Source organism: Equus przewalskii, chromosome 2, assembly GCF_037783145.1.
Source record: "Equus przewalskii isolate Varuska chromosome 2, EquPr2, whole genome shotgun sequence".
In the NCBI taxonomy this organism is placed as follows: Eukaryota; Metazoa; Chordata; class Mammalia; order Perissodactyla; family Equidae; genus Equus; species Equus przewalskii.
The window spans coordinates 26928150-26955251 of record NC_091832.1 but is presented as its reverse complement, the minus strand read 5'-3'; the positions used below and the strand labels follow the sequence as shown (position 1 = coordinate 26955251).

General features: G+C 54.5%; 2 protein-coding genes and 1 long non-coding RNA gene across 46 annotated transcripts in view; 2 read left to right on the top strand and 1 right to left on the bottom strand.

The window, feature by feature from the left end:
* EPB41 (erythrocyte membrane protein band 4.1) overlaps positions 1 to 15650 on the top strand; it is a 174582-nt gene extending 158932 nt beyond the window's left edge. For 26 of the 41 annotated variants that reach the window (XM_070610471.1, XM_070610464.1, XM_070610474.1 and 23 more), the window contains 5 exons: positions 2964 to 3092; positions 7534 to 7635; positions 9011 to 9091; positions 11937 to 12041; positions 12730 to 15650. In XM_070610471.1, coding sequence (XP_070466572.1) covers positions 2964 to 3092; positions 7534 to 7635; positions 9011 to 9091; positions 11937 to 12035 — 411 coding nt within the window. In that variant the 3' untranslated portion in view covers positions 12036 to 12041; positions 12730 to 15650. Of the gene's footprint in view, positions 1 to 1325; positions 1776 to 2963; positions 3093 to 7533; positions 7636 to 9010; positions 9092 to 11936; positions 12042 to 12729 lie in introns of all 41 variants that reach the window. The other 15 variants (XM_070610442.1, XM_070610437.1, XM_070610441.1 and 12 more) reach the window with 3 other exon arrangements.
* Positions 15086 to 20201, bottom strand: TMEM200B (transmembrane protein 200B). Of its 4 annotated transcripts, none has more exons than XM_070610482.1 (3): positions 19941 to 20079; positions 17980 to 18064; positions 15086 to 17462 (listed from the first exon to the last, which is right to left on the bottom strand). In XM_070610482.1, exon 3 carries the CDS (start codon positions 17440 to 17442, stop codon positions 16519 to 16521), a length of 924 nt encoding a protein of 307 aa, XP_070466583.1. In that variant the 5' UTR covers positions 17443 to 17462; positions 17980 to 18064; positions 19941 to 20079; the 3' UTR covers positions 15086 to 16518. The 4 variants fall into 4 exon arrangements, with proteins under 4 accessions (XP_070466583.1, XP_070466582.1, XP_070466580.1 ...); XM_070610481.1 differs by lacking the exon at positions 19941 to 20079 and adding an exon at positions 19372 to 19429; XM_070610479.1 differs by lacking the exon at positions 17980 to 18064 and having other exon boundaries at positions 19941 to 20201.
* Positions 20202 to 26166: 5965 nt separating this feature from the next.
* On the top strand, positions 26167 to 27024 carry LOC139081950 (uncharacterized). Its single transcript, XR_011537490.1, has 3 exons — positions 26167 to 26300; positions 26570 to 26658; positions 26825 to 27024. It is a non-coding gene; the product is annotated as an uncharacterized lncRNA (long non-coding RNA).
* Positions 27025 to 27102: the final 78 nt, after the last annotated feature.

Below are 27102 nucleotides of genomic sequence, written 5' to 3'. Positions count from 1 at the left end.
AGGAGCACCTTTTCAAAAGAAGCCCTTTCTGTTATTAAGTTCTTGTGTGGTATGTAATGTGGTAAATTGGTCTTCCCCAAATTTCAGGCCCGAGTGGGCTTATTTACAGCTTTCTGGTGAGTACATGCACTTGTTACTTTTCTTGACATTTGACTTCTGTTAGATTGTTCATTTTTCAAATGGTTCATCCTCTTTTCCTACTAGTGTGAATCACCTTCCTTCTCCCGCCAACAGCACCTTAGGTCCGTCTACTGTGATATTATGCTCTCAACCACATTCTCTTGGAAATACTTATTTTAGATCTGTTTTTCCTGTGGTGTGAGGCATTTAGCCCAGGAGGGAACTGTCTGTATTTCCAGGATTTATTTCTGTTAAGAGTTGGCGATAGCATGTCATTCATCTGTGAAGAAATACATCTCAGCTGCTGGATCACTTTTATTCTGTTTACAAAGAGATGTTTCACTATTTTTCTCTTACATTTAATTCCACGACAATGATTGGATTAAGTCTGTGCTGGATGTACTCAGCTTCTATACCCCCACCAACCGAAGTCTAAATTTTAGCTTCTCCCTTAGGGGCTAGTAGGATGATACATATGGCTTAGAGAAATGAAACATTTGTCAACCTGATCAGGCTTCCTCAAGAATATGTTTTGATTGACTCAAATTGCATTGTGCCCGGTGCATAGTAGTAAGTTAGGTATTAGGAATGGCAAAATAACTCCTCTAAGTGTGAAGACTGTGTGTTATATGGGGAAGACCGTAGTCATACGAAGTGCTTGGTACTGTGTGAGGCACAGCGAAATTATTTCTCAGATAACGATGTTGTAACAATATGACCAAGAGGAGGTTGGAACTGCTTAAGCTGCTAACATGTTTAGTGAACAGCACTTCTTCCTTTTGACCAGGTTAGGAGCTAAGATTCCTGGTTTATATTAGTATTAATATTTTTGAGGCCTCTTAAAAATCATTGTTGGGGGGCCAGCCTGGTGGCACAGCGGTTAAGTGTGCACGTTCCTCTTCGGGGCCCAGGGTTTGCCGGTTCAGATCCCGGGTGCGGACATGGCACTGCTTGGCAAGCCATGCTGTGGTAGGCATCTCACATATAAAAGTAGAGGAAGATGGGCACGAATGTTAGCTCAGGGCCAGTCTTCCTCAGCAAAAAGAGGAGGATTGGTAGCGGATGTTAGCTCAGGGCTAATCTTCCTCAAAAAAAAAAGAAAGAAAAAATTATTTTTAAAAAAATCATTGTTTGTTCTCAGACTTCCCTATATGTCCCACTTATTCCTAATCTTCTTGCTTTTGTATGTGTTCATTCATTTGTAGAATATAAATGGCATTCGCACAGAGGAGGTGGCTGCTGTGACAAAGGGGCCATCTACCAACCCTGACTCAGACTGGGAGGGCCCCAAGCATTCAGTAATTCCTAGCAAGAGCCAAATGACCACCCCGTCGGAGTCTCCACAAAGCTTTGGCTTTGGCTCCCTCTCCATAAGCAGCAAGGAGACAGAAGAGAAGGAGCAGGGGGCAGCTGGCTGTCTTGATATTAAGGAAATACCCAGAGGCCCCAGTGGGGAATGTGTGGGAGTAGAGGATCAGGCCAGTGCCTTAGAGTTCTCAGTGTCACCAGCTTCCTCTCAGCGGCAACTTGCTGGAAAAAAGGCAGAGAGTAGTGAAGAACATGTTACACCAAGAGAGCCACTTGGAAAGCAAAATGGATCGTTTCTTGACTCCCGTGTGGGTAACCAGTTCCCCACCCTCATTCGAAGTTTCCAGGTAGTAACTGATTCAGTGACATGGGTCTACTGACTCGCTTTGGGAGAGGGCCAGAATCTGGTCTGTGGAGGAGGTGGTGGTGGTGGTGAGGCCAGTAGCCTCTCTGCTTTGTTCAAAATCACAGAATAAAAACTGAAGCCCTGGGTTACTACAAAGACATTTATTCAGAGGAGTTAACTCCGTGGCTAGAAATGCTTCCTCCCCTGACGACGTAACAAAACTCTTGGGGATAAACTCCAGCTGTTTGTCTTTATAAAGCTGGTGTGTGTTCCTCTTTTCCTTGCTCAAGTGTGGGCTGTGTGAAGAGGTGAGTTTCTGAGACTTCTGTGTTGAGAAGCCTTCAGTGTTCTGAGGCCGTGCTCAAACAATTCAAATGCTTAGTCAAAAGGGGTAACTGATTTTTTTATGATATTTCAGGCCCCAAATAATTCTTTATATATCGTAGCCACATAGTTCAGCCCACCACTCCCACTGACCCCACTCACCGGGGCTTGCCTAATCGTAGGCACTAATCTCCTGTGCTGAGGTGGATGGCCATTAACTTTATCACAATCAAATGGTAGTTTTAGGGTGATTTTATAGTGTTGGGGAAGGTGAGCTGATGGACAAGAGGCCTTTGATATTCCACTAATGTTCATTCTGAAATTAATCACCAGGTGGTGGTAGAACTGATTATTTTCTTTCCAGTTTTCCAAATACTGTTTCTTCTCAATTACTCCAAAGTGAATTTCTGACATTGATTTGAAAGAAGTTAATGAATTCCAAGGTAATGCCTTCCAATGCCACTACTGTTCCCTGTACCATTTGTACTTAGTGGAGGAAATGCGGCTGATTTTCTTAATTATATTGGTACAGTCACAAGGACAAACAAAAATGACTGCTATTTGGCAAGTAGTTTTATATGCAAATTCTGAAGGTCAGTCTGAAGTGTTTTATGTCACTGATCATAACTGTCTGGTCTTTTCGCTTTCCATTAAGCATAGAAAGCGATTACAGTAATGCGGTGCTTTAATATCCCTCCTGAGCTGACACCTTGTCCGGCTTTGGAATAGTGTCCAAGTCTTGGGCAAAGATTGAGCTGGGCTTTGCTTGATTAGAGCTATCACTTTGATCAGATCAATGTCAGAAGATTAGTTCTCCACAGGCTTCAGAAGACTCCGGTAACTCTATGGCATTTCTGCTTCCCAGCCTCCCCTGGTGAAGACTCAGACTGTCACCATCTCAGATACTGCCAATGCTGTGAAAAGTGAAATCCCAACCAAAGATGTCCCTATTGTCCACACTGAGACCAAGACCATCACCTACGAGGCTGCCCAGGTAGGACACAGTTTGATGTTTCAGAACCGAAGACTGAAGTAAATGCGATAAATACCCTTTCTTCACAAAGTTTCTAATCATTTGCTGCAAATAATGCTAGGCTTTCCTGGGGCAGTTCTTTTTACGGATGTCCCAGAATACTTTATTAAAAGCGAAGTTCTCTTGGATCTGATTGCTTATGTCCACCCAATTCAGTTAGGTCTAGTATAGTGATTCAGAACATGGGTTTTGGGCCAAGCAAGCCTGAGTTCAGGTCCTGGCTCCTCCATTTACTAACTTAAGCAGTAATTGAACCTCTCTGAGCCTTGATGCCCTATCTCCACCCCATGTGATGTTTGTATCTACCTCATGATTTGGTTGTGAAGATTATATAAGATACAGTACTGTATGGAATCAGCTTGAGCACCATGCCCGAAAGCATAACTAATCACAGATGTGATAATTATAATCAATTTATTACAATTAAATTAAGTTTAAAATCAAATAAGAATTCAAGGATTTAAAATTTGTGTTTACCTCCCACTTTCAGTAAAATTTCTCCTTCTTGTTGGTAATTCGAATGAGCTGGGGTTGCTTATGTTGAATTGGTTTTTTTTTCTTTTTTTATTCACAGAAGCCAAAAGTAAGAAAACCTTTCCCTGTATAAACTGAGCTGTTAATTCATTCCTGCAACAAGTGTTTGTTGAGTATTTATATATTTGGCCTCAGCAGTGTACAAAGCAGACACAGGCCCTGCCCCCTGGAACTTACATTCTAGTCGGGAGAGATGGGCCATAAAACACATAAACAAATGTATACATTTCAGAGAGTTGTAAGTGCTACTAAGACACTAAAATAGGGGCTGGCCCCAGTGGCCTAGTGGTCAAGTTCGGCGCGCTCCGCTTTGGCGGCCCAGGTTTGGTGCCCGGGCGCAGACCTACATCACTCTTCTGTTAGTGGCCATGCTGTGGTGGCAGCTCACATACAAAAAGAGGAATGTTGGCAGCAGATGTTAGCTCAGGGCAAATCTTCCTCAACAAAGACAAAACAGAAAAGGAAACTAAAATAGGGTAAAGAGTTAGACAAAATGGGATTATGTGAAAGGTTGCTACCTTGGGGCTAGAATAGTCAGGAAAATCCACTCTGAGGAGGTGGCGTTTTGGCTGAAGCCTGCAAGACGGGAAGGAGGCAGCCACGTGCAGCTCTGGCTGGGTGATTTCACCCAAGTCCTTTCAGTTGCTCCTCACATCACCACTAACTGGGTGATCTCTCCCGGTAGGAAATAGTGTAGCATGCCACTTAAAAGCATGTGCTTTGCAATTAGACAAATAAAATGTGTATCCTAGGTCAACCATGTACTGGCTGGAGAAGTTGAAACAAATCGCTGATCTCTCTAAGCCCCTGGGTCCTCAGCTGTAAAATGGGGATGATACTGCCCACCACTGCGAGATCTGGGGGAGGATCGGTGAAATGATGTCTGTAAAGCACTGGGCGCTTTCACAGACGTTCATTCAGTTCATGTTCGTATGCTTCCCCTTTCTCTCCCTGCTGCGCTAGAGTGTGGAATTTGAGTTTAGTAAATAATGAGAGGTTGCTTACAGTTTTTTAGCAGTGGTGATAAAGTGATGTAACTAAAGCAATGATTTTGGAAGATGGGTGCTGAATACATTAAAGTAGGGGATGCCTGGAGGCAAGAATAAGGCTAGAGTGCGTCTGGGAGATGCTTGTAAAGAACCGAAGTGTAGCCTGAGGAAATGAGAAAAAAGAGCTGTGTCAAGAGAGACAGGAATGAATGAACAGGACTTGGCAGTGAAGGGGCCTGAAAAAGAAGGAAGAGGAAATCGCTTTAAGATTGTGCACACTATTAGAGGATGTAGGAAAGAGTTATTTGCATATGGGAGGGAACCCTTTAAGTTGTCACTACCATGGAAACAACCTGTCTATCGATATGGAACAAGTTAAATAAATTATGGTACATCCGATTAAGGGAATTCTGTGCAGCTATTGAGAAATGCTTCTGGTGGGAATAATCTGTATGATAAACTGGTAAATGAAAAAGCGCAGTGCAATATGGTATAAATGGTATGCTACTGTTTATGGGAGGGAAGAGGGATGTATGTACAGCTGTGTATGTAGAAGCTTGTATATGAATGTACTATCTCTGAATGGGGACTCAGAAAACAAAAACCAGTGTGGCCTCTGATGCAGGAGACAGGGGCTGCAGGTCTGTGGTCAGGAGTGGGTGGGAGACTGCCATTTCCTGTACTCCATTTTGAAGTTTTTCAGCATGTGCACAGAAGTTGTTAGGGCCACCCTATCCGCAGAAGCCTGCGTGGTTTGAGTGTAGCCCCTACAGACAAGGGAAAAGGAGGCAGTCATTTTTGAATCTCCTAACATGTAAGAAAGATATGGAAGCAGCGTAATGGGCTCGATGAAGCCTGTGGGCTTTGGAGTTAGGGGGACTTGGATCTTAATCCCAGTAGTCGCTAGTTTGTGACCTTCGGCAAGTCACATAACCTCTTTGAGGCTTAGTTTTCTCTTCTGAAAAATGTATTTATAAAGGTATTGAAATAAAGATAATATTTGCCTGGCACATAGTAGCTACTCAAAAATGGTAGCTGTTAGTATATTATATTGTTGTACATCCGTCTTTGTTTCATTTTAATCAGGCTTAAACAGCTGGCCGAGATACAAATTACTTCTTATTTTTGATGCTAGACAGTGGAGTATGTGGTGGGGAAAAGTGTTGACTTCGGACTCAGATTTCCTGGGTTTGGAGCTGCTTCATCACTTGCTAGTGTGCAGTCAAGGTCCTGAAGCGCTCTGTGCCTCCGCTTCCTCACTTGTAAAATGGGCCTAATGATAGTTCTACCTAATAAGGTTGTTGTGTGGGATAAATGAAGTAATGCAGATAAAATGTGCATTTCAGGACATGCATTTCAATCTAAGTTGTCACTTCCATGGAAGCAGCCTTAAATGGCCATCAAGAGGGAACAGGTTAAATAAATTATGGTACCTCCAATTAAGGGAAGTCTATGCAGCTATTAAAAAAGCTTCTGGAGTAGGGGGAGGGTAAAAGGGGTAAGGAGACACGTGTACAGCGACGGATGAAACTAGACTGTTGGTGGTGAACACGATGCAGTCTACACAGAAACTGAAAGATAACAATGTGCGCCTGAGATGGACACAACGTTACAAGCCAATATGACCTCAATACGATAATTTTTTAAAAAAGTAAATACCAGAAAACAGCTTTTTGGGAATAATCTATGTGATAAATTGGTAAATGAAAAAGCACAGTGCAATATGGTATAAGTAATATGTAGACACAGATACCGTACACCGACTCAGAGGGGATTAGAGAACTGCAATTATATTTTCATAAAGAACCCTGTAGAAATCAAAACTACAATGAGATATCCGTCCTCCTATTCTTGTTTGTTCCCACCTTGGTCCTGAGGTTATAGCAGCTCTGAGTCTCCTAATGGCCCACATGGTTGCTGATAAGTGTTCCTTAGTTTGAGTTTGGCCCCTGCCAACTGTCTCTCTTTCCTTTTGCTAATGTTATTTCTAAGCCTGGTCATAATATGTTTGTTTTAATATGGTGAAGTCCAGAGAAACAAGAAGTAGCTCCAGCCCTTGTTCTCTGTAACTGTATAGATTTGTTGCATAGCCTGGCATTTTAAATACTTGTCAGCCCCTGCTATGATCAAGAGCATCCATTTCAATAAGAGTTTTGTTGTCAGAAATGTCATTGAGATAGATATATTTCCTTCCACTGTGCCCTAAAGGGATATTTCCTCCCTCGTTTGCTCTGCTCCAGTCTCCCATCTCAATCTTCAGAGAAGATAGCCTGAGATTCCTTGGCCCCTTAAGCCCCAGCAAGGACCTTTCCTGGTCCTTTCTGGAAAGTTCTACCCTATGATTCAGAACCTACCTGTGCTTTAGCAACTAAGAGTTTACACCTTTCCTGCCTTGGGTGATATGTAAAGAGCTCCAGACGTGTAGAGAGGACAACTCCCACTTGTTAGTTTTGAGTCCTTGGGCAAATCATTCACCTTCTCTGAGCGTGAGTCTTACCTAGGAGTGCTAAGAAGTCCCTGCTCTTCCTATTTATTTCGTAGGACTTGTGTGAGCATCAAAAAAGATGATGTTTTGAAAGCCATTTGTGAACTATAAAATGCTGTACACATGTGCGTAGTTATTGATACTCTTGTGGAACCTGTGGCTACTCTCCTGCCCCCTTTTTCCAGTCCACATCTGTCCTTGACCCAATGCTAAGGAAACTGGGCCCATCCAACTGTTTTAGAAGGGGATTTATTTTATTTGTTAATTAAGAGACCCCTGTAAGGGAATCAGGTTTTGCTTTAGAATGTACGGCCGAAGAGCATAGTTGCATCCTGCAACATTTGCCCATGGGCTTCCTGAGAGAAATGATGAAGGGTTGTGTTTCCTTCTGCAGACTGATGACAGCAATGGGGACCTGGACCCGGGAGTCTTGCTGAGTGCTCAGACCATCACATCTGAGACCACAAGCAGCACCACCACAACTCAAATTACCAAGGTAACAGACCAGCCAGAACGTCCTTCTAGAATCTAGCGGCATGCCAAGCTTGCTGCCTCTCTGCAAAAATGACCCCAGTCCATAAGCAAGGGTTTTCCACTCCATCCCTCTGAGCCAAATTGTCCCAGTGTCCCTCTGGAAAGGCCCTGCTGCTTTCCCCAGCAGTCAGCCTGGGAGTGACCCCACCCACTCAGTCATCTCAGGAAGCCGCATGTGCTTGTTCTCTTTACATGTTATCAATCTCTGGTCAGGGAGTCCCCTATCTGGCTGTGGAGGTAAGTTTAAAAAGTCAGTTTAAGGGCAGGTATTGTTGGTATTATTATCAAACCGTATTTTCCAAGCCAAAAATCAGAACTCAAGGTCTGACAAAGAATTTTTATGTCATATCATAAGGGTCAAGGCCATGGGAACTATAGTTTAGGGGCCGAAATATTGGAATTGTTAGAATATTGTTTATAGGAGCAAGAAAGACAAAGTATATAAAATTGGAACTACTCCCAGAAAATCAGGGACAATCCATATTTGCTGTAACTCTATAGGCAAATGCGTTTTCTTGTAAGTGAGAAATCTCGATTCCTGACCAGGCTCTTCGTCAACACACAGGCGACTGCAAGTCAGTTACTTAATGTGTCTGGACCGTGGTTTTCCTCAGCTGCAAGCAGGGAAACCTGCCCACCCGAGGGGCTCATTTGACAATCTCTTGACATCAATAATAGGAAAATGCTTTAAAACAAAGAGCCTCATTTCAATCTCTATGACATTTGTGTTCATAGTCTTCTGATTGTTTTCCTCTTGCAAACAATCAAATAAAATATATAGGAAAAGGGCAAAAAAAACCCCACCTATCTTTTGTTCACTCACTGAATTTCCATGGTGTTTGGGAGGAAGAAGAAGGGAAAAGTAGATAAATAGAGAATTGTGACTTTCTGTTTAGCTTATTAAAGATTTTAGGGGTTAAGTGTACATGTTCCGCTTCTCGGTGGCCCGGGGTTTACCGGTTTGGATCCTGGGTGCGGACATGGCACCGTTTGGCAAACCATGCTGTGGCAGGCGTCCCACATATAAAGCAGAGGAAGATGGGCACCGATGTTGGCTCAGGGCCAGTCTTCCTCAGCAAAAAGAGGAGGATTGGCAGCAGATGTTAGCTCAGGGCTGATCTTCCTCAAAAAAAAAAAAAAAATTTCTTGGCAATCCAAGGGGCTAGAGGCATGCTCATTTTAGCAGGTCCAGCCAAGACTGGACAAGTGGGTGAGAAAGCTATCCTCTCCGGTCCCAGCAGCAGATTAAAATGTGGAGTGGAGCTTTCACAATAATCTCTTGTTGTTTCCCGTTTTTTTTCTTTCTTTCTCATATGACCCCCTCCCTTTGGTTTCAGACTGTAAAAGGTGGGATCTCAGAGACCCGGATTGAAAAGAGAATTGTGATCACCGGAGATGCCGACATCGACCATGATCAGGTGGGAAGGCTGAGGGCACTCTGGGCACGGGAGGGCTCTGCGGGCAGGAAGATTGATGGGTGCAGGAGTCGGCTTGCAAGACGCCTCTGCCAGCTTCATCTCCAAAGAGCCCCCTCGGCTACTCTAGCTCTTAATCGAGAAGGACAACAGGAATCAGACCTCAGAGGCCTGTGGGGTGGGGGCCGCAGATTGGGGAAGCAAGGAAATGAAATGGAAAGAACACGGGCTTTAGGCTCAGAGACTTGGGTTCAAATTCTCGTTCTTACCATAGACTAGCTCTTAACTCTCTGGGCCTCCAGTTCCTTGTCTACAAGATGGGCATTAGAGCATCTTCCTCTCAAGGTTTTTGTGAGAATCAAGTGAGATGTGGGATGACGGCGTGTGGCACATGGTGGGCTCCAAGTGGTTGGCACTGTGGCTCTGCAGGGGCTGTTGTGCACGTAAATCTGTGCTCGAGACAGCGGGCGACATCAAACACAGGAAGCTGTGCTGTCTGCCCTCGGGGCTGTCGGAGCTGAGGAGACACCTAGACGGAGCACAGTGGGATGGTGTGGAAGTCAGGAGACTTGGAACTTGACTTCTGTCCTCGATCCATCACTAACTTGCCGTGTGACCTTGGACAAATCACTTTACCTCTGAATTTTTTTTGCCCTCTGAAAAGAGAGTAGGTTGATCTAGATAATTGCTGGGCCCTTCTGAGTGCTAAAATTCTATGTTTTTATATTAATTAGGTGCTAATTGTGTGCTACAAGCAATTAGCAAATAATAAGGTCAGGATTAATGTTCCCAATTCTCTCTCTGCTGGGTGAGGTTAGAACAGTGAGGCTGCAGAGAAGAGGGGGTGGAAGAGGCTGCATGCAAATGCTTCTGGAATCATTGACAGCAGTGCTGGAGCAGTAATTCTGTGGTCTTTATGCTGATGTGCCGAGTGCCTTAAAAAAAGAAAGTCAGAGTAAGCTGCAGTGCTGGGAGGGCCTCGGGAGCAGGGCTGAGGCTCACAGCTGAGGATGCCCGGCTCAGGGGCCCCGCAACAGGGCTGCGAAGACCAGGCAGAAGCCCTTGCAGCCGGTTTGCCCGGCTCAGTGGGTCCTGCTGCATCACCAGCCAGCACCCACCCACGCGACGCGGTGTGATTAGAGCCCCTGCTGTGTGCTGGACGGCAAGAGCAGCGGGCTGGGAAGGGGTTTTGGGTTTGGAGTGAGACAGACCGGGGTTGAATCTGACTCTGCAACTTGCTGGCGACTTGCCCTTGAGCAAGTTATTTTACTTCTTGAGCTATAGTTTGACCATCTGTAAAATAAAGACAATCATAGGTTTCTTTCAGAGTTGTTGTGACAAAGGGACAAGCACACTTGACAGCTCAGACAGATGCTCCAGTGTCCCTCAGGTCTCCTAGGTACGGAGGGATCCATGGAACGATGAGATATGGTGCAGTCTGGATGGGGAGGGAGGCACTTTAAGAAGGACTGCTCAGGAGAGGTAGTGGGGTACAGGCTTCAGAGAGAGAGAGGTGTGGGCCACATTAACGAAAGGGGTGGCTCAGGCTGGGCCTTGAAGCGTGAGCAGGTGAGCTGAGCACAGGATCAGGGAGGATGAGCACGGAGCATGGCTTTCACGTAGTCAAGAGACCAAAAGAGGAATTTCCCTTCTTCCCTTGTCCCTCCTAGGGAATGGTTCTTAAGAGCCAGGGTCCACAGTCAGCTGGTCAGATCCAGCTAGAGTCCTTCTTGATAGGGGGCCTGTCTCTGAGAAGCCCCATGCCACCATCCCCCAAAGACTGTGTGGAGCTCTCCTCCTTGGGGTGCTCTGAGCTTTAGGCTCAGAGACGTGCAGCCCAGGGAGAGTAGTGGTATCATTGCTCTTCTTTGACTTTCCCTCTGCTCCCTCTTGCTTTTCTAAAATGATCAAAACTCCTCCAGATGCTAAAACAGATGCCCCCCCAAAACTGAAGGACAGTGTGGTAAAGAGGAAAGTCTGACGGACTTAAGTGAAAATCCCTGTTGCATTACTACTAGCTGTGAAACATTAAGCACTTTAACCACTGAACCTCAGTTTCCTTGTCTATAAAACAGAAATAATGGGGGCCAGCCCGGTGGCACAGCAGTTAAGTTTGCACATTCCACTTCAGCGGCCCGGGGTTTGCCATTTGGGATCTCGGGTGCAGACATAGCATCGTGTGGCAAGCCATGCTGTGGCAGCCGTCCTACGTATAAAGTAGAGGAAGATGGGCACGGATGTTAGCTCAAGGCCAGTCTTCCTCAGCAAAAAGAGGAGGATTGGCAGCAGATGTGAGCTCAGGGCTAATCTTCCTCAAAACAAACAAACAAACAAAATGGAAATAATGATACTACCCTAATTCCTTGGGTTGTTGTGAAAATTAAGTGAATAATAATAGGTAATGTGCTCAGGCCAGTGCATGGTGTATAACAGGTCTTCCCACTCTTCGTTCCTTTCTCGTCTCTACTTTAGTCTCTTCCTTTTGTAGTACCCTGCTTTACTCTCCTCCCCTGTCCTGAACTTCCCGGTTACCTTCTCTTGAACACAGATTGTGCTTGGCCCTTTAGACTCACTTCTTGAGTGAATCCTCCCAGCCCTGTGCAGGCAGGTGCAGCTGTCACCCCTCAAGTCCCTCTCTGATTCCTCGAAGACAGCTCCCACCTTCCCTGTCTCTGTGTTCCGGCCCAGGAGCCTCCCGAGGCAGGACACGGTGGGTAAGGTCATTCAGCTTCGCTTGGCCCCAGTGCTGCTCTGGTACTGCAGACCAAAGGGTTGAGTTTGCCAGAGAGATGATGTCCTGTGACCCCCGCCTTCCTTGCCCGGTGGGCTTTGTTTCTGCCTTCCTCAGGTCCTCGTGCAGGCCATCAAGGAGGCGAAGGAGCAGCACCCAGACATGTCAGTGACCAAGGTGGTCGTCCACCAGGAGACCGAAATCTCTGAGGAGTGAGCTCAGGTACGAGCTGTTCCTGCCGGGGTGGGGGCTGCTCACTGTCCCGGCCTCAGCAAGCACTGGACGGGACGCTGGCCTCTCCAGGAGCCATCGCCTAGACTGGGGGCACGGCACCGTGCAGGCGCGGAGAGGCTGATGCGGGTGACGGGGAGGTTGTTAGTATCTGGCTGCGACTGTGCAGCTCGGTCTCCTCGTGTCCTCCCGCCCTTGCAGTGCCCGCTGGGGGTCGGGGGCTTCCCCCAAATGTGGGTGTAAACTCCCACACGCCCCCTGGATCTTCCGGCATCCTCCTGCTTCTCTACGTTCCCTCCCCCCTTCCCTCTGCTCTCTGCCCTCACCGGCATCTCTGACCTAAACCTGGGAGGGCCGGAGGGGGAGACCAAACCAAGAGTGGGCCGGGCTCTCTGGGAATGGGGGGTAGGGGGACGGGAGAAGCGGCTGCAGCTCTGGAGCCAGAGTAGAGAGCTGGAAGCAGGGTAGCTGCGTTTTGGGAGCCAGGGATCCAGGTAAATTCGTGCCTGAAGGTCGTTCACAAGCGACCTGAAGAAGCCATCAGTCACCATGTAGGACTGGGCCCTGTAAAACTGCACAGGCCCTGATTGTCACTTGTGGCCACAAGAACTTAGCAGTGGGACTGGGTTGCTGTCCTTGTTGCAGGATTTAAAAATTTTTGCTTCTTTCTTCCCTCTAGGAACTATCCTCCCCCAACTCCCCGCCTGTGTCCCATCCGAGAGAAAACCAGCAAAACGATGAAGAAGCTAACCTGCAATAGTCAGACTTCAGACTTTCCAGATTATTCTAAATCACTAGGAAATTAATTTCATTTTCTATTTGGAGTTTATACCGAGAGAATCTTCTAGATATCAGTGATTCTTTTGAATACCTTTTCTATATTGTGATACCAGAAATTGTTCAGCCTTTCACTCTGTGGACAGTTTTTAAAGATCTTTTTGTTTTTTATCGGGTGGTTAGTATCCTCCTCAGCCTAGCCTCTCCCCATTTCTTTCCAACCCAGATACTGACAGGGTCCACAGAATTCTTCGAGAAATCCTCCCAAGACTCTGTCAGCTGGGTTGGGGCCAAAGCCAGCTTAACGAGGCTCCCCCGCGCCACCTCTTGTGTGTGCCCTTGGGATGGCAGCAGAACTTCTCACACCAGCCCTTTCTCAGAGCCAGCGACGTGACTCTCCCACGTCAGGCAGGGCGGCTGCCCTGACCCACAGACCCCAGGAAACTGCCCCTGTCCCTCTGTTGAGGGTGGTTTTGGTGAGGCAGAGGCCTCTGCTGAGAATGTAGTATTGTTTTTCCTTCCTCCTCCCTGTTCTTTCTTTCTGGAGCTTCTTGAGATCAAAGACGTAAGAAGCTGCTTCAGATAGATCTGATACTGTGAATGTTTGACCATATCGGTGGCCTTCGCCGTCCTGCCCGCCCTCCCCTTTACCTCCTCGGAAGCAGAGGCTCTTGAGTGCTCCCCACCTCCCATCTCAGGCACTTTTGGCCAAAAGCTCTAATGGCACATTTTTAGTGGTATTTTGGGCAAGGAAAGTTAATGAGTTTTTTAAAAAGGTTTTCTAGTTCTGGGAACGTGCACCTCACACGGGATGGTGGGGTTCACCTCAGTCAGATCCTGCTAAGAAGTGTCTCCAGGAGACCAGCCCTGGGCCTCTTTCTTTAATCCTGGGGCGCTCGGGAACGTGGCTCCGAGAGGAGCTTGTGTTCTCGCCCTTTCTTCTCACTGGCACCTGCCTACAGACACCGTTCTGGAGCAAGGCAGCTGGCTTTTAGGGGCCATCCTTGGCACAAAGCCCCACGTGACAAGGGGTACAAGTACCAGCTCTGCTCATTCCCACTCACCACCGGAGGTCTGTCAGGTTCTGTAGGCTTGATTTTTGTGGTGGGTTTTGGGTTTTTTTTTTTTTTTTTTTGGTTTGGTTTTGAAAATGAGGACTGCTGTCCCTGATCCCACCATTCCCGGTAAAGATTGGGAGCCCTTTTTATTCAGTGGGGCTGCCCTCTTCCTCCAGCTTGCTGCCCTCACACAGATCTTCCTGGAAGTTCTTAGAATCCTGTTCCTAGGACAGAAGTGCACTTCATGAAAGAGACAGTGGGTCAGTGTCAGCTGGCGCTGGGGCTCAGGGCAGGGAACCAAGAGAAGCCGACAGCCTCCGCTCCCCGGCTCCCACGCGGCGAGCCAGCGGCACCCATCCCGAGTCGCTGCTGCCTGAGTTTTGTTTAGACAAACTCCGTTCGTTTGAACTATTTCAAGTGTGTGCGTTTTTCTTCTAGTACTTTCTTGAGACTGTTCCTAACCAATAGGCAGGGACGGGAAGAGTTCAGGTGGGATCTGTGACAGGCTTGGGGGAAAGGGGATTGTCCTCTCTTAGGAACGGACTTGCGGCCTGTGGGCCTAGGGTCTGAAATGGTGGGGCTTTCTGGGTGGTGCCCAGGCCTGGGTTGTGTGGCCAGGAGTGGCGGTGAGGTCAGAGGTCAGGCTCACATCAAACAGGCATGTAACGTGAGCTTGCTTTCCAAAGGCCAGCAGTCCTGCTGAGAGCCACTGTGGCTCCCACAGCTGAACCCCGCAGAGGGAAGAGGCTGGGGGAAAGGAGGAGGGCAAGCGCGTGCGCGTGCGGGAGAACTCTGACATACTCTGTGCTAGCTAGATGGGCGTGGCAGCTTCCGGACGCAGGACCACAAACCCCGGGGCCTGAGCCCCCTCAGCTCTGTCACCAGCTCAGTGCACTGCTCTCTGCTGCCTTGTCTGGAAACTGCCCCAGGTCTCTCACGTCTACCTCGTGGCGCTGAGCAGCCCTGGTCTGGACCAGCGAGCAAAGGGGCTGCCCTTCCCGGCCTGGTCCGCTGTCTTCCCTCTCCGGGAACAGATCTGCGGCGTGGCGGTTGTTTGGATGTTTTCTCCCTGCAGTTGAGTGTGCGTGTGTGAGAATAGACTGTCCAGGTGGAAAGGGGGACGAGGGGAGGAGAGTCTCATTTCCAGGGTCAGGGACTCGGCAGCAGTTTTCCTAAAGTGACTCAGACACACCACAGTGTCAACTCTTGCTGCAGTTTTATTTCTGTTTCCCTTGAGAATGAAAGACTTCCTCCAAGCCACGTGAGGTCTCTGCCCCCCACCCACCCACCCAGCAGGACCTGCATTTGTAAGCTGAGGGCCCACAGAGCCTGGCTGCAGGGGACCTGCCCGGCATCTCGGCCCCCTCCCCAGGCCCCCCACCGTGGGTTCCGCAGGGCAGCTGGGGGGGAGGGGACAACAGTCACCCTGGGAAGTGGAGCCAGAGCTATGGCCTGACCAACACCAAGGCCCTCAGCCCCAGGCCGGCTGTTTTTACAAATCTCTCAAATGTATTATTTTGATGACAAAAATGAAGGAGCTTTGTAAATTTTTTAAAAATTATGAATCATATCAAGTAGTTGTTTACATCTCTTGACAAAATAGGAATTATGGCAGCAGAATCAAATTGGCAAAATCCTTAGATTAAATAGGCAATAATTAGTCTGCTGTTCTGGCCTTTGTAGTAAGACAAGTGGTTGTAGTGTTTAGTTATGTGTTGGTCTTGCTTCTTGTATTGCATTTTTCAATAAACTTAAAAAAAAATAATGGACTGAATCTGTGAGGATTGACTTTTAAAGTTCTCTTTCCCTACCAGCAACTGGGGAAAATTAAACAAGGGAGGGGAGACCCTAATTCAAGCCATTTTCTAAAGTAAGCTATCCACGTCAGCCAAAATGCGGATCCGTTGTATAAAAGGATTTCCGAGAACTGGCAAATGCTTCTTGCCAAGTGGAAGGCAATTCTGCAGCACAGGCCACGACAAAGGGGAGAAGGGGGCTTCTCAGACCTGTTTGGGAGGGGCCCGGCCTTCAGTAGGAAGGCGTTGGCAGTCGTGTAGCACTAGTGGCATGTACCCTGCGTGGCTGACAGAGGAAAGGGGCTGAGGTGGTGGGAGTTAAAGCCTGGGTCCCATCCCAGATGGCAGTGGAGAGTCTCAACTCTACCCCCTTGCCCATCTTCCCGGAGGCCCAAACCCCATCACCAGTGCCACCGTGGAGGGAGCCTGTCCCAGCCTGCCACATCCCAACCTACCTTCCGAGTCTTAGGGGTCCTTGCCCACCATTTGGGGTTTGCCAACACACCAGGTGCATCTCCCAGTCACCCTGGCCTGCGCCTCCAGCCCACTCAGGCACCTGTCCAGGGTTAAGGCCACTTTTGGAGGCTGAAGGATCCCTGAGGCCGAGTCATGGTGGTCTCCATACTCCACATTAAAAGACATTCCCTCCAGCTTATTGAACCCTCGTGCAGTTGGCACTTCTCTGCCCACATGCAAGTCAGGACGCCTTAGCAGCTGCGGGGTCAGGGCATCCATCCTCAGTCTGCGATGTGAGTGAAGCATCGACTACACAGTGGGACTCCTGGTCCTGTTACCACGGTCCATGCTGCAGCCTCACAGCAGGCTGTCCCCTGCTCCTCAAACCCGGGCCCCCAAGTCACCTCCTCCTCCCAACTTGGCATAACCCCCCAGACTGAGGCGGTCCAGCCGTGGCCAGCTTCTGTGAGCACAGTCCCGAGCTGCTGGGGCCCCAAGCAGGAGCTCCCCAAGGCCCAGATCCAGAGACTTGGAATGTTCGATGCAGGAACCAGAGGGCTGGACGGTGATAATCACATGGCCAGTCTGGGTCCGTGGACCCCAGGGCGGGGGCAGCCCCGGGCCCTTCAACGGGTAACTGCTGAGCAGGGCAGGTAACCCCAGGCGAGGATTGGCAGGCTCTGAACGCAGGCTCCGCACCGACGGGACGGGTGAGGTACCCCGACGCGGGGACAGATCCCAACTTTCTGGCTCTGCGCAGCCTATGGCTCGGGGAGTCCTGGGGCCGGGGCTGGGGAGGAGGGCGCAGTCCCAGGCGGGGCCGTCGGGGGGCCGGAGCGCCTGAGCCCGCAGCACCCCCTGGCGAAGCCGTCGCGTCTCCAAGTCGCGGTTCTCGTAGAGCAGCGTGTTGGCGCAGATGAACACGAAGAGGCCGACGCCCATGACCACCGGCCCCAGGAGCCGCAGCCGCTCGTGCGGGCCGTGGGCCCGGCCGGCGCCGCGACCCTCGCGCCGCTGCTCGCTCAGCGGGGGCGCGCTGGCATTGGCAGCCCTGGGCCCTGGGGGCCCGGCGCGATGCGGCCAGTAGCCGGCCACCGCGATGCCCATGCCCACCAGGACCACGAGCGCGCCCAGCGCCGCGAACGCCCCCGACGGCGAGCGCAGCCGGAGCCGCGCCCGCACCCGCAGAGGCTCGGGCGGGGAGCGCGGGCGCCTGCGGCGGCCCAGGCGGCGGCCCAGGCGAGAGACGCGGCCCTCGGGGCTCCTCCGCACCTCCCCGCAGTCTCCGGGGCTCCCAGCCGTCATCCCGCCGTCGTCTGGGCGCTCTGCGGAGAGAAGATGGGAGGCAGGGGCTGAACCGACGGGCCTAGGGTCGCAGCGCCAGGTCGGGGGCCCAAATCCGGGAGGGAAGATCCAGCTGCCTCGCCCAGGACGCTTGGAGATCCCTGGCGGCCACCCGCGGATTTTCCCGGGCTGCGAGGCGGGGAGCCGCCCCCGCTCGGGTTTTCCGCAGCGGAGCTCCGAGCCAGGGACGCGCGGCAGAAGCCCGAGTTGGCCGGGCCGGCGGGCGGAGCGGAGGGAGCGGGGCGCGGGCTGCGCCCTGGCGCATCCTCGGCTGCGGGGCTCCGGCCGCCTGCGCCCTCTTCGCCAGCCCGCGGATCCCGAGCCTCGGGAGGTGCGGGGGTCCCGGCAACGGCGTCTCCAGGGTAAGTCCCGCCCGGGCCCGACATCACCCCCGCACGTGGCTGCACCGTAGTGAAGGAGGGAAGGGGGCGCTCAAACCGCCCGGGGCCGCTGGGGTCGCTCGCGGGCCCCACCTCCCCCCTACTGCGCTTTACCTACCGCAGCGTAGGAAGGAGGGGGTGTCACCGACTCCAGCCTCCTCCTGCCCGCCCCTCCTTCCAGACCGCCTCAATCAGCCCTGAAGCTGCAGCAGGAGAGACTTGAGCTAGACTCCGGGAAGACCGCTCTGACCGTGACCAAAGAGACAGACTGCCCAGGATTTCTTTAAATTCCGCGAAGAGGCCTCCCTCTCCCCCATCGGCCCGGCTGTGGCCAGGGCAGGAGGCCGGGGACTGCCAGTCCTGGGCGCAGGGCCTTGCCGGGCGAACTCGCCTCCTGGCTCTCCCGTCGGCCCGGGCAAGGCTGTTCGCAGGTTGCAGCGTTTCCAATTCGGGCTCCTCGGGATGAATCATCCCCCTTTCCCGCCGCCTGGCCTCCTTTCCGGCCTCCTCCGCCCGAGGCCCCAGTGGCCCGCGTCCCGGCCAAAGCCACACCGCCCTGCCCCTCAGGCCACCCGGCTCGGCCCCTCCCGGCTGCTGGTGCGGCCCGGCCTGCGGCCTGAGGACCGGATCGCGGCCGAGGCGGGCGGAGCCGGGCCGCGTGTGGTTGGCCCCACGGAAGAGAGGGTGTGGGAGGAAACGGGCCGCGGGAGAGGAGGGAGGACCTGGCTGTCCAGGGGCGCGTCCTCGCCCCCCAGTCTGCTTTCCAGACAGCTCCGCGCTGGGACCCGCCGCCGAGGCCCCAGGGAGGAGGCCCTGCTGCCCCTCTCGCTCCCATCCGCACCCTGAGGCGCAAAGCAGGACACCCCGTCCCTGCCTCCGACGGGAGCGTGAAGGCCGAGGCCTAGATGGAGCTGCAGCGTCCACCGCACCCAAGGCCTGGCTGTTAGAGACGGGAGCTGCGGCCAGAGAGGCGGAGGGGCCGCCTGGTCACCCCGCCACACACGGCGCGCGCTCCACCAGGACCCCAGCCCAGCGCCAGGCGCGTCTCGGCACCGCCACGGAGCGTCCGGGAGGAAGCGAGGCTCGCAACCCCGGCCTCCGCGTGTGCAGCCTTCTCCCCAGCCCGAAACCGGAGGAGTGACCACCCCGCCCCAGGCCGGAGCTGGCGCCCCAGCCCCAACTCCGGAAAGGTCACCCTGCGGGAAGGGGGCCGAGGCGGGCAGAGGGATGGGGACACGCTCTGAGACCCCTAAACCGTGGAAGGCGTGAGTCGACGCTGGGGACCCCAGGGAGGCAGAAACTTGGAGACAGTCCGAAGGTCCCAGGCCGCGGGAAGCTGCTCTGGGTCGGGTCCCCTGCCCTCCGGCGTCCCGCCTCCGCCCGCGTCCACACTCCGGTCCCCGGGAGGGAGAGGGTCGGGCTCCCGCCCCCGGGGCCTTTCCTGAGGGAGGGGCCAAACGAAAAGTTGGGGAAAGTGGGTGGCGAGCCCCGGGGCCCCGGGTCCGCTCACCTGGTGCCGCCGCGCGTGGTTGGGTCGCGGGCCGAGCGCGCCGGCCGCGGCTCCCGGCACTGCCGCGGTCTCCACCGAGTCGCAGCCCCCGGCCCCGCCCCGCCCGGCCCCGCCCCGCGCCGCCCCGCCCTCCCGGGGCCCGGGGACCGTGTGGCCCGCGCCCCGCCAGGCCCCGCCGCGGGAAGAAGGCGGCAGCTCAGATCTGAGGGGCGCAGGCAAGCGCCGCGTGCGCGCCTGGTGACTCGGAGGACCCGGGGTCCCGAGTCCCCGGCTTCCGTCGTCCGCAAAGGCCTGGGAAGGCGCCTTCTTCCCACGTGGGGAGACTGAGACCCCGAGCCCGAGAGCCCCTGGCCGGCTCCGCAGCCTGCGCGTGCAGACTGGATTCGAAGGCCGCGCGCCCTGCCCCGCCTCTCCCAGCCCACAGCCCAGGCTCCCGACAGAGGACTCGCGGGGGCGTCCGAGAGCCCCTGATGCCCAGCGCCGTCCGGGAAGCTGCTCGGAGGCGGCGGCCCCAGGTTCTGCTCCGCCAGACCCCCCAGCCCTTCCCGTCTGAGCCTCACTGCCTTCACCTGTAAAATGGGCATAATGGTGTCTGCCTTGCAAGATGCTGAGAGGCGAAGATCTGGCGTGGGGGCAAGACACGCAACACAGGGCGCAGCCCGGGCTGACCCGGCGAGCGCTCTATGAATAGTAATCCGGAGGGCTGGGCGGGGGGTAGGGCCGGGCCCGGCTCTCGGAGCAGAGTGAATCAGATGCAGCGTGGCGGGCTCTGCCCGGCTCCCTGACCTCTCCTAAGGAGATGCGCCCGATCTGGAGTGGCAGGCGGGGCTGGTCCCAAATCTAGAGGAGGGTCCCCAGGGCCGTGAGGCGGCCCAGCCTCCGCGCCCCGCCCGCCCCCAGAGGCAAGAATGTGGAGCGGAGCGAGGGGGTCGGCTGGCGGCCCAGTTTCCATGATGCGGGGGGCGGGCTCAGAGGGGGAGGGGTGGTGCGGGCGGATTGCCAGGTTCCGCGGGGCCCCTAGCTCCCGCAGCCCAGCCGGGCCCCTCGGGAGGAATTTCCGGCCTGGGATTGATTATACCCCGCCCCTCCCCCGGCCGCAGAGACCCCCCGGCGCGCGGGGCGCGAGGGCAGGGGGATGGGCGGTAATGAGACCAGGCTGTGCGCCCCGCGAGGGGCGGAGGAACTCGAGGAAGTCGCCGTTCTGGGCCACCCCGCCTCGCGTCGCGTGGCCGAGCCGGGTCTCGGAGCTGCACAGCACAGGCCGGCCTCGAACCCAGGCTCGGCCCTCTGGCTCGGCCCAGGAGACTGGGGATGACATCGGCGCCCCCGGGAGCCCCTCTCCCGGCCCCCGGAGCCCAGGCATCCTCGAGAGCAACCAAGGCCACCCGGGGCCGAACTTCCTTCGCTGGGTAGACCCTGAGGATACTGGCGTCCCCGAGGAGGCCAGTGGGTGGGGCCGAGAGCGAGGCCACGGTCGCCTCCTGCCGCCCGCGTGGGACTGAAGGCTCCCGCGGCCTGTGTTCGGAAGAGAAAGCCTCGCTCCGCATCTGGGCTGTTGTCTGCGCTCCACTGAGGCAGCGGCCTCCTTCCTGCCTCCTACCCGCTCCTGCTTCCCCCATCTCCTTTGCTGGAACCTCCCAACCCCCCGCCGCCGCATCGACCCTACACTTGATCCACTCCCCACACACTAACCCCACCTCCGCCCTCATCGCGTTCCCTCCTGCCGCTGGCTCAACGCCCCGCCCACACCGGTCCCTCTCCTGCTCGTTGCTCTTCTGGGGTCCCCAACTCTAGAGACCAAAGCCTGCACAGTCTCCACGTCCTTGTCCTTGCTCCTCCACCTCCGCAGGCCCCCACCACTTGCTCCTCCTGCCTGCCCCTCCCGGCTTTCCCCCTCCCCGGCCCCTCTGTTCTCCCCAGATGTTGGGGCTCCCCTTGCCTGGCCCCACAAGCCTGACCTCACTTTGAGCAACCAGACGCCTCCCCGGGAAGTCTCTCTGGGCCCTGCTCCTCCTCCGGTTTCCCCGCTCTGTGAAGGGTCCCACTGCCCCGCCCCCCACCCAAGGCCGACTACACCAGAGGTCACCTTCGGCTCCTTCCACTCCCCCTCCAGCCAATCCACCCAGCCCTGTGCACCCTGCTCTTTGGATCTCGAATCCTCGCCTTCTCCCTGCTCCAGGGCCGCTGTCCTGCTCCAGGCTGTTCTGCAGAACACCAGGCATCTTTCTACACTGAACCTGAACCCATCCCTCACGCTCTGCTTAAAACCCTCAGCGGCTCCCACTCTTGTCAAATGCGGTTTAAAATCCCTGCTCATTTCCACACACCGACCCCACCCCTCTCACCCTCCTCCCTCCTGGGCGGCTGAACTCATTTCCGTCCCCAAATCTTCTGCTCCGGCCTGGCCTCCGGGGCCTGGCGCCCGCCTGCCTTCCTGTCGGGAGCGCCTACTCCCCTGGTGGTCCCCTTGGCTCCCAGTCATCACTCAGACCTTCTCTGGGTCTTCTTGTCCCCAGGCCGGGTCAGCCCCTCCGTTACACGCCCTCACAGGAGCCTCCCTCGGCAGCTCTGCGCTCGCGGGAGCTGAGTCTATTTCCTGTCTGTGTCACCCCGGAGGTGAACTCAGGGGAGGACTGCGTCTGTCTTGCTCACCCCTGAGCCCTGGCCCTCGACTGGACTCTGTGTCCCCCACCCGGGCCCCGGCACAGATGCAGGAGACAAAGGATGTCGCTCTCTGTGTCAGTCTTCCCATCTGTAAAAAGGGGGAATAATGCTTAAGAGTTCAGCATCTGCACAGAGTGAAGGCGCACCAAGCAGCCCTCCCCTCCTCGGACCGTGGGGTTCAGGCACAGAGGGCAGGCTTTGGGGGCTGTAGAAACCTTCCCTGGGGTCATGTGGAGTGGGTTGGGGGGGAGATAGGTCCCCTTTCCTGGATATGACCCCATTTAATTCTCTTGAGAGCTCTAGAAGGTCAATATTATGCCCAATTTACAGATGAGAAAACTGTGGCTCAGAGAGGCAAAGAGACCTGCTCATAGACACACAGCCAGACCAATTAGTGCCCTCCCCCTCCACAGGGGGATGTCCTCCACCCTCTTGGTTTGGCCCTGTGGGTGTGAGGTTGTGTGGGCAGCCTTTGGCCTCAATACTGGGACACGGATTCCCTCCGGAATCTGCGCTGGCCTCCACGTGACCTGGACTCCTTCACTTCTGAACCAGAAGGGGCCTGGATGAGCTGTCCCCTGGGGACCAGAGTGGCCAATGTTTCTCCCCCAGGCTTCTCTGTGAAGGCTGGGAACTGGACACGGTGACCCCAAGGTCCCTGCCTACTTGAGGCTCCATGTCCTCTCTAGAAGCCACCAAGGGGAGGGAGTAGCTGTCATGCATGTCACAGCCCCACCCCAGGGTCACAGAACTGCAGGGCCTGGGACGTCGTCTTCTGTCATCTCTGCTTGAGGAACAACAGGGCTGGCTGGGTCTGGGCCACCCCGGGGCACTCAGAGGACACAGCCCTGTGCCAGGGCGGCTCCCGCCCGCCAGACTACACCTCCCCCGCGAATCCAGGAGCTGGTTCAGAGGGAGAGCGTGGCTCTGAGATGGCACTTTGATGCTGCTGCTCAGTCATTCTCTGGGTGACCTTGAGCACCTCCCAGCACTTCTCGCAGCTCCTGTCAGTACTGTGTCCTTCACAGGAAGGACTATGGGCCGAGGCAGTAAGAAGGGATCTGCAAGGGGAATCCAGAACCCCAGTCCCAGTGCCCCACTCTATAGGGGCAGAAACCAATGCCCAGAGAGGGGCAGTGACTTGACCAGGGTGACCCAGCTTGTGAATGGCAGAGCTGGGCTTCCAGCCCCACAGTCACAGGGGCCCCGTGGGGCCCAGGCCCTTGGAGGATTCTGGGATGTGAACCCCAAATCCGTCTCCTCCCACCCCGTGGAAGCTCTGAGCTCAGTGACTGGGCTTCTTGCGGGTGCCTCTGGGCCCCGGGCAAAGCCCTTAGGGAGAGTGAGTTCCCCGTCGCCACTGCTCTCCGAAGCCCAGAGAAGAGGAGGAGGCAGAGCTGGGTAACACTGGGGAGGTCAAGGAGATGAGACCCTCCTGGGGACAGGGCACAGCTGGCCTCCACCGGAATCCCCAGGCAGAGGGATGACCACAGGAAGTCACCGCCCTTCGAGCTCCCTCTGGCTCCCAGGTCCTTCATGCCTGTTACCCTCTCAAGTGTGCAAACAACCTTGCGAGTGAGGTGCCACTGTCACCCGTGTCACCCATGCAAAACAGGTTCAGCGAGGTCAGGCTTGCCGGTGGTCACACGCCGGTCAGCAGCAGAGCCAGGGGTAGCGGCGGGTTTTAGCCACGATGCTACGCTACCTCCCACTAGGCCTGGGACCGTGGGCAAGTCAGTTTGCCTCTTTATGTCTGTTTCCTCTTCCACAGAATGGGGACAATGGCAGCACAACTTCAAAGGGCCATGATGAGGATGGGACCCTGTGGTAAACACAGCGCCTGGTGGGGCCTGGGTCTTCTGGCCTTCAGCTGGTTCTTGCTCCTCAGTTTCCTTGCCTCTCAACCGTGAAATTGAGGCTCGTGATTGTATCTCTTTAACCACGTCCTCTGGGCTAGCTGTTGGGGACCGGAGAGGAGCGAGCCCTGGGCCCCCTCCAGATGCTTCAGGGGTTGGGGTGAACCAACCCATCCACCAAAGCTGATGAAGCAACAGGTGACTCTGTGTAGGGGGCAGGCAGCAGGGAGGACTTCATGGAGGAGGGGGCATTCCTGCTGGGTCTCAGGCTGCAGAGGGGGAGGGTGTTCCAGCCAGCAGGAACAGCATGCAGACAGCCTGGAGGCACGGACGTGGGGTCAGGTGCTAGAGGGGTGCAGGGGACAAGATGAAAGGGGTCAGGGCTCAATTGCAGAGCACGTCAAACACCAGGCTGAGGATTGGGGCTCAGTCCCCTGGCACTGGGAGCCATGGGAGGTTTTGAAGCAGGGGAGTGGCCCGATCCATATGTACCCAGGGAAGGACTTTATAAACTGTTAGCATGGCACCTGGAGTTGTTCCTCTGGGAGCACTTGAGAGCAAGTGCTCGATGTGGGGCTCCAAGCCGACCAGGGGCAGGACCAGGGGCAGGTAGGGCTGGGGAAACTTACCAGCTGCAGAGGGAGATGGGGCCCCTGGTGGCCACGGGAAAAAGGATCTCTAAGCAGCAGTTGACTACCTCCCAGGTCCTCTGGTTCTGCCCCTGAAGCCTACTGCTCTGGCCACCTCCCACCATGACCCTTCCCAGTTCCCTTGCTTTATCCCTACCCCCGTCCCCTGGGACCCTCCTCAACTCTTCTTTCGGGGGTAGGAATGAGGAAAGATGGAGAAGGAAGTGATTTAGATAAGAGCCTTAGGAGTCAGAGACTGAAGCTTGAATTGTGGCCTGACCACTTACTGGCTGTGTGACCCACAGAGATCAGTGTGTCTTCCTGAGCCTTCCTTTCATTCTCTGTAAAATGGAGATGTGATGGAAGACACCGCTCCAAGGAGTGTTGGGAGCGTGAAGTGGAATAGCGCGTGAGAGGGCTCAGCAGAGACCCCTGGGTCCCACTTGAAGCTGGTCCTACCTTTAAGGAGGCCAATCTGCACGGAAGAGGGACACACACAGGGAGTGCCACGCTGGGCTGTGCTGAGTGCTGAGGGCGGGGCACCTGTATAGGAGGAGAGGAAGAGAGAGGGCTTCCTGGAAGAGGGGGCATTTGAGTGGAGGTTTGGAGAGAATTTCAGGCAGAGGTTGCTGAAGTGCAGAGGCAGCAGGCGTGAAGGGAAGGAATGACGAGTCCTTTGAAGGGAGGTCGGGGGAACGGCAGGGGACGGGGCAGGGGAGCACTTGGCAGCAGGTCCTGAAGAGTCTTGAACGCCCTGGCCAAGGGGTGAATCCCGAGGGACATACTCGGCCACGTGCGGGCCCAAATAATCGCAGCACAGTCACTTCACCTCTCTGAGCCTCGGTTTCTTCACCTGACTACACGCCAATTACCCATCTCACAGGGTCGTGAGGATTCCGTGCCCGTGAAGAGCTCGCAGGGCCACCTGGAAGGCTGCCAGGAAACCTTAGCTGCCGCTGTTGGCGCTGTTGTCTGTGCTGCTGTGAACTCAGCTCTGATCTTCTCCATCATCTCTGGGTCCTTTTTCAATTTCTTCGACATTGCGATTGGCTCAACTTGGATCAGATGGCTATCCCTGGTCCAATCAGCTGGGGACTCGAGGGAGAGGATGGGGTCAGGAGGTCCACAGGGGAGGGGGTGGGCATGTAGATTCTCTCAGAAGCCCTGGAGAGGGCGGCAGGTCCCCACAAGTGACTGCCAGCTTTGGGGGCAGGGGTAGAATGTTGGGAGCTGGGCGATCTCCCACCAACAGCTTGAAGTAGGGCTGCTGGCCAGAAGTGTGACTGTGGGCACAGGCCCGCCACCTATGGCCTCAGCCATGCCAGGTGTGCCCGGCAAGGGACTGCAGCTGGAGGTTCCCTGTGAAGACCTGCTTGCCCTCCACTCCCCTGGGAGTGCTCAGAGCAGGAACCACGGGGAAGAAAACCTCCCTTGAGGAAATCCTGCCTGCCTGTTTCCCCTTGCCCTGTCAATCAGGAAAATTGCACCACTGTGCGGAGAGGCGAGCCTTAGAATGGGGCAGGGCTGCGGCCAACCCACAGCACAACGTGTAACACCAGCTGGACATCTGTGTTTGTTGTAAACCACTGAGATGGGGTGATCTGTTACTGCAGCGCGCCCCAGTGAGAGCTGGCGGACTCACCTGGCACGTGGTAAGCACCTGTTAAATTGCAGCTAATCACATGACTGTTTTATTTCAGTGACAGAATGATGGACTCCGCTGATGCTGCCAGAGGAGAATTTAAGAACAGTGGCTTTGGAGCTGGCTGGTGGCGCAGAGGTTAAGTTTGCACATTCCACTTCAGTGGCCTGGGGTTTGCCAGTTCCCAGGTGCAGACCTACACACTGCTTGGCACGCCACGCTGTGGCAGGCATCCCACATATAAAGTAGAGGAAGATGGGCACAGATGTTAGCTCAGGGCCAGTCTTCCTCAGCAAAAAGAGGAGGATTGGCAGCAGATGTTAGCTCAGGGCTAATCTTCCTCAAAACTAACAATAATAGCAGTGGCTTTAAGCAAGACAGAACTGTATTTCTCCTTCTCATTACAGGTGGAGCATTAGCTGTCCAGAGTCAACAGGGAGGCCCCCAGAGTTAGGGACCCAGGCTCCTTCCATCTTGTGGCTCTGCCATCCCTAAGGTGTGGACCTGCCTTGCCTCTGGGGTTGAAGATGCTCACTATTCCCCTCCCCGAGGTTGCGGACCAGCCAGGGAGAGTGGGGTGGAAAGGGGAGTGCGCCTCCCACCCCTTTTAAAGGCACAACAGCCCATGCACACACCCAGAGTGCTCCTTTCCCATTGGTCAGAACCGGGTCATGCAGCCACCAGAGCTCCGAGGGAGGCTGGGAAACGGATACTGAGAGACAACCAGGAGTCCTTGCCACAAATACCACGGGATGTGGCACCTCCATTGTTGACAAATCACAGTGCTGATGAGGCTCTGGGCACCACGCCACGGGTGGGGATAGGGGGCAGAGGCTGGCCCCTCTGGAGCCTCAGATTCAAGGTGAGAATCCTCCAGGGCAGGCCCCCTGGGCCAAGGGAGCCCTGGTTGGCGCATGCCCAGGCAGCCATCCTCCTACCC